Source organism: Pristiophorus japonicus, chromosome 8 (assembly GCF_044704955.1).
Source record: "Pristiophorus japonicus isolate sPriJap1 chromosome 8, sPriJap1.hap1, whole genome shotgun sequence".
NCBI classification, from domain to species: Eukaryota; Metazoa; Chordata; class Chondrichthyes; family Pristiophoridae; genus Pristiophorus; species Pristiophorus japonicus.
In genome coordinates this window covers 106,767,681-106,778,750 of record NC_091984.1, presented here as the reverse complement: position 1 = coordinate 106,778,750, position 11,070 = coordinate 106,767,681, and the positions used below count along the sequence as shown (strand labels likewise).

The 11,070-nt window shown below is 50.2% G+C and overlaps 1 protein-coding gene across 1 annotated transcript in view; it reads left to right on the top strand.

Annotated features, from left to right (window-relative positions):
- Positions 1–682: 682 nt before the first annotated feature.
- LOC139269152 (fibronectin type III domain-containing protein 7-like) overlaps positions 683–11,070 on the top strand; it is a 29,451-nt gene continuing 19,063 nt past the window's right edge. The window contains exons 1-2 of the mRNA XM_070888253.1: positions 683–728; positions 865–1,119. Of these exons, the coding sequence (XP_070744354.1) occupies positions 683–728; positions 865–1,119 (301 nt within the window). The remainder of the gene's footprint in view (positions 729–864; positions 1,120–11,070) is intronic.

Sequence of the window (11,070 nt, the reverse complement as noted above, 5' to 3'; positions counted from 1 at the left end):
GGAATGGAAGGAGACAGGTATTCATGCAATGCATCAGAAGCGACCTGTGAGATCATTGACATCCCGTGTGGCCAGATATACAGTATAACTATATTAGCAATGGATGAGAATTGTACCAGTTTACCAAGTCCAGCTTTTGAAATTCAAACAGGTAAAACATTTTTATGAAAAACAGAATAAAGTCCCTAAAAGGCAGGAAAATTTAGAATTGACAGTGTTACTAAACTTTATATTAATAAACACCATCTCACATTTTGTACATTGATAATTGCTACAGTTAATCTTTGTTACAAATCCAACTATCCAGCTGTTAATCCTATCAGATACTGATTAAAGTTGAGTGTCACTGTTGCATAGCTCATAATAATGCAGTAATGTTTGATATCATGCAGGTTTTGTACATATATATGCAACATTAAATCTACAATTGTTTAAGGATTCCATTCTGTGCTTTCTCCTTTCTGCAGTGCCTTGTATCCCACAAAATGTGATAGCTCACCTGAACTGTGAAAGTAATATTGTGTCAGTGTTTTGGGATCCCAGTAATGGCACAGAGTCATACCTCGTAACAGCACAAGGAAGCAATGGCCATTGGGCCTACTGCAATGCAACAGACACTGAATGTGAGGTCTCAGATGTGTATTGTGGACTGAACTACTATATAACTGTACAGGCAATCCGCATGCAATGTAACAGCTCACAAAGCTCTGCTTTTACAATTAAAACAGGTAATCCTAGACTGAAATTTAGAAGAAGAAATTCTAAAATATACACACTTTAGTTGGAATGTGATCATTTTTGTCTCTACAGTTATGTGGCTCAGTATTTTTCCAGTAGGTGACGTTTATGATTTTCTTCTTACAGTACCATGTGTCCCACAGGATGTTGATGCTCACATGGACTGTGATGCTGGATATATGTCAGTGTCGTGGGAGTTAAGTGAAGGGGCAATATCATATATTGCGACTGCAGAAGGAAGTAATGTGCAACAATGCAGCGCGAATGACACGTTGTGTGATATCACTGACCTGTACTGTGGAGAGACCTACAATGTCACAGTTCATGCACACGATGACTCATGTGACACTGCTGAAAGTCCTTCCATCACAATGAGAACAGGTAACTGAAGAGATATTTCTAATGGACGTAGTGTGAGTAAAGTCCTGGGGTGAACTTACAGCAATGTATACATTTTCCTCCCCAATGTTTTCATTATTTGAGAATCAGTCATATCTCGTCATCACTGAACCAGCCTATCAGGTATCTTCCAGAAAAATCAGACAAAGAACTAAGGTCAGGAGTGGCAATATGAACTAAATACTACAGTTTTAAAGGGAGTACAGGAACATAGAGACTTGGGGCTATATGTACACAAATCTTTGAAGCTGGCAGGACAAGTTGAGAGGGCTGTTAAAAAAGCATATGGGATCCTTGGCGTTTAAATAGAGGATGAGTACAACTGCAAGGAATTTATATTAAACCTTTATAAATTGCTAGTAAGGCCTCAGCTGGAATATTGTCTTCACTTCTGGGCATCACACTGTAGGAAGGATGTCAAGGCCTTGGAGAGAGTGCAGAAGAGATTTACTAGGATGGTACATGGAATACGGGACTTCAGTTATGTGGAGAGACTGGAGAAACTAAGGTTATTCTCTTCAGAGCAAAGAAGGTTAAGAGGAGATTTGGTCGAGGTGTTCAAAATCAGCTTAGAACCACAGCTCCTGCAATGGTCTGATCCCTGTATTGCTCCAGTAATGCTGCTTTAATATTGCAATTTTTTTATTGGAGCAGTGACTTGTTGGATGCAAACCTGACACAAAATGTGTTGCTAATCACATCAGCTCAATTCTGTGATTTCTATATTTTTCAGTACATAGAATCATAGGAGCCGAAATTGCCCACCGCCGAAAACGAGGCGCACCTACCGATTTTGCAGTATTCTGGCCGCCCCATGCACTGGGGCGGCCTAGCCGTTGGAATTCAGCTCTTTGGGGAATTTTTTTGCGCGGGGTGGAAGTGGCCTCACCATGGGGGTGGAAGTGGGGGCAGGGCGGCATGGCCGTCAATAGCAGGAGCGGAAGTGGGGACGCGGAGTCGGTCATCGCGCTGGCGTGTCACAACATCTCTTCCCTTCAGTTAAAGGGAAGAACCGCTGTGAACTCTGCAGCCATTTTAGTGGCAAACACTGGGCCACCAGAGAGGGTTTCAGCCGGGCCAGCAGCCTGGCCCCCAAGAGCGGGTGCCAAGCTGCCTGTTGGCGATCCGGCTGAACCCGTCGGGCATAATTGTCGACCCAATCTGGCAGTCGGCCGACAAAACAACTTAACATGACGGCCACAGCAGTGCGCCCTCCCCTTTAAGAGCGGCTGTGCTGCCATGGCACAGAGAGTGTACCGACAGCAAAAGCTGCCGGGGGCCCCGACCTGTGGCGGGGCCGCTCCCGTGGGACAATTTTGAAAAGTGGCAATTTCCCGAGGGGCAATTTCGTGTGGGGATCCCCACCACAGGGGGAAAATGGGCGGAGCAGCCCCGGACACCGCTCCAAACCGGAGGTAGGGCAATTTCCAAAATGGCGGCCCTTCCGCGGAGAGTCAGCGGCCATTCTGCGCTGCCCCATGGCCGTCGCTTTCAGGTGGCCAGAGGCCTTATCGGAAGGGGTAATTTCAGCCCCATACAATCTTACAGCACAGAAGTAGGCCATTCAGGCCATCATACTCTTTGGTAAAGCTATTCACTTACACCCACTCACTCTGCCCTTTCCCCATAACCCTGTAATTTTCTTCCCTTCAAGTATTTACCCAACTCCCTTCTGAAAGTTACTGTTGAATCTGCTTCCACCATCCTTACAGCAGTGCATTCCAGATCATAATAATTCATAATAGGTCGTAATCCATTATTATGCTACACAATAACCAGTGATGACGTGGCTCCCCATTAACTTAGCTGTGGAAATAGAGCTGATTCTGTATCCTTCACTGCATTTTTTTCACTTGTGCAATGGATGACGTGATAGATGTGCCTCCATAGGAACTGATAAGCTCATAATAAAGGATGAAACTGAGTACTGTGAGCAATGAGTAAGTGTGACCTTAGCTCCTTTAATAAGACTCCAGACTGAGGTACCGCGTGGGTGACCTGCTTATATACAGTGCTCCCAAGGGATGCTGGGATCCCTTGAGACTCCAACAGTAGGCCCTCTGGTGGTAGTATAATACAGGTTGCCAAGGGTTAAATACATAACATCACTCCGTCATAAAGTCAATAGTACACTTATTTACAGGGTGAAACGATCTGGGGCTTTTCGCTCCCTTGTCGATTGTCTCGGTACAAATGCGGGTGTGGGTGAGTAGATCAGTTCTTCACTGGGCTGCTAGGCAGCCGGCCTTTGCCGGGCTGCTGGGAATGGTGAGTTCGGCTTCGTGGTCAGCCATGATGTTGGTTGCCACTTGTGTGTGTGTTGGAGGGTCAAAGTTGGTGGTGTCTTCTTCGGGTTGCTCGGAGCTGTTAGTGAACGGCAATTTGATTTGGTCCAAATGCTTTCTGCACGTTAGTCCATTGGCCAATTTGACCTGAAACACCCTATTCCCTTCTTTGACTATCATCGTGCCAGTGAGCCATTTGGGACCATGTCCATAATTGAGTACAAAGACAGGATCATTGACCTCAATATCGCGTGACAAATGTGCGCGATCATGGTACACACTTTGTTGATGTCGCCTGCCCTCTACGTGATCAAGGAGAACAGGGTGGACAAGAGAGAGCCTTGTTTTGAGCGCCCATTTCATGGGCAGCTCGGCTGGGGGAACCCCGGTGAGCGAGTGGGGTCTGGTGCGGTAGCTGAGCAGAACTTGGGACAGTCGGGTCTGCATGGAGCCTTCCGACATGCATTTCAAGCTTTGCTTGATGGTCTGAACTGCCCATTCTGCTTGGCCGTTGGATGCGGGCTTGAACGGGGCAGATGTGACGTGCTTGATCCCATTGCGGGTCATGAATTCCTTGAATTCAGCACTGGTGAAACACGGCCCATTGTCGCTGACTAGGACATCAGGCAGGCCTTGTGTGGCAAACATGGCTTGTATGCTTTCGACGGTGACAGTGAACGTGCTTACAGACATTATTACACATTCAATCCATTTTGAATAAGCATCCACGACAACCAAGAACATTTTTCCTAGAAACGGGCCCGCATAGACAACGTGGATCCTCGACCACGGTTTGGAGGGCCACGACCACAAACTTAGCGGTGCCTCTCTGGGTGCACTGCTCAGTTGAGAGCAGTGTTGCACTGGTGCACACATGACTCTAAATCCGAGCCATCACACATGAGATCTGGCTATGGCTTTCATCATTACAGTGCCTGGGTGGATGCTGTGTAGGTCATGAATGAACTTTTCTCTGCCTTTCTTGGGCAAGACCACGTGATTACCCGACAAAAGACAGTCCGCCTGCAGGGACATTTCTACTTTGCGCCTGTGGAACGGCTTAATCACCTCCTGCATCTCCGCTGGGACGCTGGACCAGCTCCCATGGAGGACAGTTTTTTTTACAAGGGACAGTAAAGGATCCTGGCTGGTCCAGGTCCTGATCTGGCAGGCCGTAACGTGTGACATTTCATTTTCGAATGCATCCATCACCATGAGCAAGTCTGCGGGCTGTGCCATTTCCACCCTGGTGGTGGGCAATGGTAGCCGGCTGAAAGCATCAGCGCAGTTCTCTATGCCCGGTCTGTGGCGGATTAAGTAGTTGTATGCCGACAGCGTGAGCGCCCATCTTTGGATGCGGGCAGAGGCAGTGGTGTTAATCTCTTTGCTCTCTGAGAATAGCAATATGAGCGGCTTATGGTCAGTTTCAAGCTCAAACTTGAGGCCAAACAAATACTGGTGCATTTTTTTCACCCCATAAACGCACGCCAGAGCTTCTTTTTCAATCAAGCTGTAGGCCCTTTCGGCCTTGGACAGACTCCTGGACGCATAAGCGACCGGTTGCAAAATCTCCGATTCGTTAGCCTGTTGTAACACACACCCGACCCCTATGACGACGCATGGCAAGCTAGCACTAATCGTTTACATGGGTTATACAGAACAAACAGTTTGTTTGAACATAACAGATTTCTGGTTTTCTCAAAGGCAGCCTCTTGTGAATTCCCCCATACCCAGTCGTCTATCTTGCGCAGTAGCACACATAGGGGTTCTAGCAAAGTGCTTAACCCGGGTAGGAAATTACCGAAATTGAGGAGTCCCAGGAACGACCGCAATTCCGTCACATTCTGTGGTCTCGCACGTTCTTGATGGCCTCCATCTTGGCGTCGGTGGGTCTGATGCTATCTGCTGCATTCTTCTTCCCAAGAACTCGACCTCTGGCGCCAGGAAAACACACTTCGAGCGTTTCAACCTGAGTCCCACGCGATCCAACCGACTTAGAACCTCTTCCAATTTCTTCAAGTGTTCGATGGTGTCCCGACCTGTAACCACTATGTCGTCCTGGAAAACCACGGTGCGAGGAACTGACTTTAGCAGGCTCTCCATGTTCCGTTGGAAAATTGCCACGGCCGACCGAATCCCGAACGGACATCTGTTATAGATGAACAGACTGTAGTGTCTCTGCACCTTGTTACAAATTCACACGAGGCATGGATATATCAGACACCTGTCACTCTGACCTTCACTTTATTTCCAGGACTGAAGAGTGCTGATCCTGGGTGGGACCTCCCCTTTTACACCTGGAAGCCCAGGTGAGGAGCTCACTCCCTGTGGTCAGGGTGTGCATTACAAGGGTACAGGTACAGTATGCATGAGTTACAGTTACATACTTATAGTCATTGCAAGATGGTGAAATACATGACATCACCTCTCCCCTTAGGTCTTTTTGTTTCAGAGGTTAAGTCTATCGGGTGGTCGACACTCTCTCGTGGAGCGCCGCAGTTGTGGCTCTGGTGGCTGAGCCTCAGCACGCGTCTCTGTCACTTGAGGTGATTCCAGCCTGTCCGGGCTGGCCGCAGGGACTGTGCCTGCTGAGGGCTGTCTTTGTTGCTTGTGCGCTGGCAGTGGTGTGGGTGCTATCTCATCATGCTCTTCTTCCGGTTCCTCCGTGTCTATGCTGAACCTTGTCTTTACTTGGTCCAAGTATTTGCGGCATATCTGCCCGTTGTTTAGTCTGACCACCATGATCCTGTTTCCTTCTTTGCCAATTATGGTGCCCTCAAGCCATTTCGGTCCGAAAGCATGGTTAAGAACAAATACCGGGTCATTTATTTCTATACACCTCCCCCTTGAGCCTCGATCATGGAGCTCGGTTTGGGACTGGCGCTTGCCCTCAACAATGTCTACCAGGGCTGGGTGAATGAGGGACAGCCGCGTCTTGAGCGTGCGTTTCATGAGGAGTTCCACTGGCGGGACTCCCGTGAGCGAGTGTGGCCGGGACCTGTAGGCCAGCAGGAGGCGCGATAGGCGGTACTGAAGGGAGCATGCCCTGCTTTATGACTTGGACCGCCCGTTCCGCCTGGCCATTGGAGGCCGGCTTGAACGGTGCTGTCCAGACGTGCTTGATCCCATTGCCCGACATAAACTCCTGGAATTCATGGCTGGTAAAACACGGGCCATTATGGCTGACCAGGATGTCCGGCAAGCCGTGGGTCATGAAAACCGTACGCAGACTCTCCACAGTGATGGATGTCGTGTACGAGTTCAATATGATGCACTCGATCCACTTCGAGTATGCATCGACAACTATCAGGAACATTTTTCCCATGAACGGGCCCGCATAGTCCACGTGAATGTGTGACCATGGCCTGGTGGGCCAGGGCCACGGGCTGAGTGGGGCCTCCCTGGGGGCATTGCCCAGCTGGGCACACGTCGTGCACCTGTGAACCCAGTGTTCCAGGTCTGAGTCAATCCCCGGCCACCACACGTGTGACCGGGCAATGGCCTTCATTAATACGATGCCAGGGTGCGCGCTGTGGAGTTCCCTGATGAACGCTTCCCTTCCTTTCTGGGGCGTGACTACCCAGCTGCCCCATAACAGGCAGTCGGCTTGGATGGAGAGTTCATCCATCCGTCTCTGAAACGGCCTGACTTCTTCGGGGCATGCCCTGTGTGCGGGCGCCCAGTCCCCAGTCAGGACACATTTCTTTATCATGGATAGGAGGGGATCCCTGTTGGTCCAGGGTTTGATCTGGCGGGCTGTGATGGGGGAGGCCTCAGTGTCAAAAGCCTCAACGGCCATGACCATCTCGGCGCTCTGCTCCGATGCCCCCTCGGTGGTGGCCAGTGGGAGCCTGCTGAGCGCGTCAGCGCAATTTTCGGTGCCTGGCCGGTGCCGTATGGTGTAGTCATACGCAGCCAGCGTGAGGGCCCATCACTGTATGCGAGCTGACACATTAGCATTGACAGCCTTGCTGTCAGACAACAGGGATGTTAACGGCTTGTGGTCCATTTCTAGCTCGAACCGTCTACCGAAAAGGTACTGGTGCATCTTTTTCACACCGTACACACACGCGAGTGCCTCCTTCTCGACCATGGCTGGGAGAGCGACCTGGGGGCGTAAGCCACCGGTTGGAATCGGCCGTCATCGTTACCCTGCTGTAAAACACACCCAACCCCGTAGGATGACGCATCGCATGTTAAAACCAGTTTTTTACAGGGGTCATACAAAGTCAACAGTTTGTTGGAACACAGCAGTTCCTCACCTTATTGAGAGCCCGTTCTTGACAATCCCCCCAAGACCATTCACAACCTTTACGGAGGAGCTTGTGTAACGGCTCCAACAATGGCTTAAGTTCGGCAGGAAGTTCCCAAAATAGTTCAAGAGTCCTAGGAATGATCGCAACTCCGACGTGTTGCCGGGCCTGGGCGCCCAGCGAATCGCCTCAGTTTTTGATTCAGTGGGCCGGATCCCTTCTGCGGCAACCCTCCTGCCCAGGAACTCGACCTCTGGGGCCAAAAACACGCACTTGGCCTTTTTCAGCCGCAGGCCTACCTGTTCCAATCAGCGTAGCACCTCCTCCAGGTTGCGGAGGTGTTCCTCGGTGTCTCGATCCGTTATAAGGATGTCGTCTTGGAACACGATCGTTCCAGGGATGGACTTGAGCAAGATTTCCATGTTTCGCTGAAAGATAGCCGCTGCCAAACAAATAATCCTTTGTGTGTCGTGATGGTGGTCAGAAACTTGGATTCTTCAGCCAATTCCTGAGTCATGTAGGCCGAAGTGAGGTCCAGCTTCGTGAACAGCTTACCACCTGCCAGCTCTTGGGAGCAGGTATTGGTCTTGCAGCGACACTCGGTTGATGGTGACTTTGTAGTCGCCACAAATCCTAACCGAGACATCTGCTTTGAGGACAGGAACAATCGGACTTGTCCAGTCGCTGAATTCAACGGGCGAAATTATGCCCTCTCTGAGCAGCCTGTCCAGTTCACTTTCAATTTTTTCACATGTCACGTACGGCACCGCTCTGGCTTTGTGGTGTACTGGTCTGGCGTCCGGAGTGATGTGTATCACTACTTTGGTGCCCTTGAACATTCTGACACCGGGTTGAAAGAGTGACTCGAATTTTTGCAATAGCTGCGAGCATGAACTTCGCTCCACAGATGAAATGGCGTGCACATCCCCCCATTTCCAATTCATCTCAGCTAGCCAACTCCTCCCCAAGAGCACAGGGTCATTTCCCGGAACAATCCAGAGTGGCAGCCGGTTCTGTGATCCATTATGCGTTACCACCAAGTTTGCACTGCCCAGCACTGGGATGATCTCTTTGGTGTATGTACGTAGCTGCATCTCAATTCATTCCAATTTGGGCCTGCTAGCTCTATGTAGTCATAGTCTCTCAAATTGTTGGGCGTTCATGAGGGACTGGTTAGCTCCGGTATCCAGCTCCATGTGCATCGGAATGCCATTCAGTAAGACTTTCATCATCATGGGTGGCGTTTTGGTGTATGAGCTGTGGACGTCGGCCACATGAACCCGCTGAACTTCAGCATACATGATAGTTCCCCAGGCCTCATCCTGCATTGCAGACCCCTCGTCTGGTTCCTGTCTCGCAGACTAGCCTTGCTACTGCCTTTTTGCACATCCTGGCCAGGTGTCCTTTGACATTACAAATCCTATAGGTATAAAGTTGGAACCTGCAGATTTTTGCAGTGTGTCTGCCCCCACATCTCCAACATGAGCTGAGATTGCTGTTAACAAAAGGGCTATTCCCAGGCATTCCTCTCTGATGGCTTGCTTGGCTGTTTCTAAGCACTCTGATGGAGGGTGTTAATTGTCCCATCACAGGATGCATTGTTTCTCGTGATGGCGTGAATTGCCGATCCCCTTTCCATTGTCCCTGTTGCAGGCCCACCCTGGAGCTAGTTGCTGCCTGGACGGTGTCGAATTGCCCTTGCCTGCCTGCCTGGACGGTGTCGAATTGCCCTTGCCTGCCTGTGGGGTTCTGTGTTCTTTTTACAACATTAACTCCCTGGTTCATCGCAACATTGAAACCAGGGTTGTGTGCTTAAATTAGCTTGGTCTCCTCTTCCCCTGCCATGAAGGTCTGAGCTATCAACGCTGCCCCTTCTAAAGTCAAATCCTTAGTCTTTATGATCTTCCTGAAAATGCCGGCATGATTAATGCCCTCAGTGAAAAAGTCCCTTAACATCTCCCCCCAGCAGGCATTGGAGAACTTACAGAGACTGGCCAAACGCCGCAGTTCCGCCACGAAGTCTGAGATGTTTTGACCCTCCCGACGCCGGTGAGAGTAGAACCGGTGCCGGGCCATGTGTACGCTACTTGCAAGCTTGAGATGCTCACTGATCAGCTGGATGAGCTCTTCGAAGGACTTGTCCGCTGGCTTTTGGGGTGCGAGCAGGTCTTTCATCAGCGCATACGTCTGTGGACCACAGCTGGTCAGTAGATGCGCCCCCCACTTGTCAGCTGCTGCCTCTTCCAGCCAGTCCTTTGTGACAAAGCTCTGCTGGAGTCTTTCCACGAAGTCATCCCTGTCCTCACCACACAGTAGCGTTCCTCTGTGCCACCAGTGGCCATCCTCCCAATTCTCGTCGCCAGATGTAGTGTCTCTGCACCTTGTTACAAACTCACACGAGGCATGGATCTATCAGACACGGTCACTCTGTAACCTTCACTTTATTCCCAGGACTAAAGAGTGCTGATCCTGGGTGGGACCTCCCCTTTTATACCTGGAAGCCCAGTTGAGGAGCTCACTCCCTGTGGTCAGGGTGTGCATTACAAGGGTACAGGTACAGTATGCATGAGTTACAGTTACATACTTATAGTCATTGCAAGATGGTGAAATACATGACACAGACCTTTGTGCGTGTTGATGCAGGTGAGGCCTTTCGAAGATTGCTCCAGCTCTTGCATCATATAGGCTGAGGTCAGGTCCAGCTTGGTGAACGTCTTCCCTCCAGCCAGGGTCGCAAATAGTTCGTCTGCCTTGGGTAGCGGGTACTGGTCCTGTAGCGACAAACGGTTAATCGTTACTTTATAGTCCCCACAAATTCTGACCATGCCGTCACCTTTAAGTACCAGGACAATTGGACTGGCCCACTCGTTGAATTCCACCGGCGCGATGATGCCGTCTTGCAGCAGCCTGTCCAGCTCAATTTCCACTTTCTATCGCATCATATACAGTACCGCCCGTGCCTTGTAGTGGATGGGTCGCATACCGGGAACCAAATGGATCTGCACTTTCGCCCCCGAGAAACTTCCAATGCCTGGCTCAAACAACGATGGAAATCTGCTCAGAACCTGGGCACATGAGGCGTTGTCGACGGATGAAAACGCTCGGATGTCGTCCCAGTTCCAGCGGACTTTTCCCAGCCAGTTTCTGCCGAACAGTGTGGGGCTATCCCCTGGCACGATCCATAGTGGGAGTTTGTGCATTGCTCCATCATAGGAGACTTTGACTTCTGCACTGCCAATTACAGGGATTTTGCTGTAAGTTCTTAGTTTGGTGTGAATGGGGCTGAGCTTGGACCCGTGTGCCTTGTGCACCACAGCCTGTCGAAGGCCTTTTTGCTCATTTTGGACTGACTCACACCCGTGTCCAGTTCCATGGATACTGGAATTCTGTTCAGT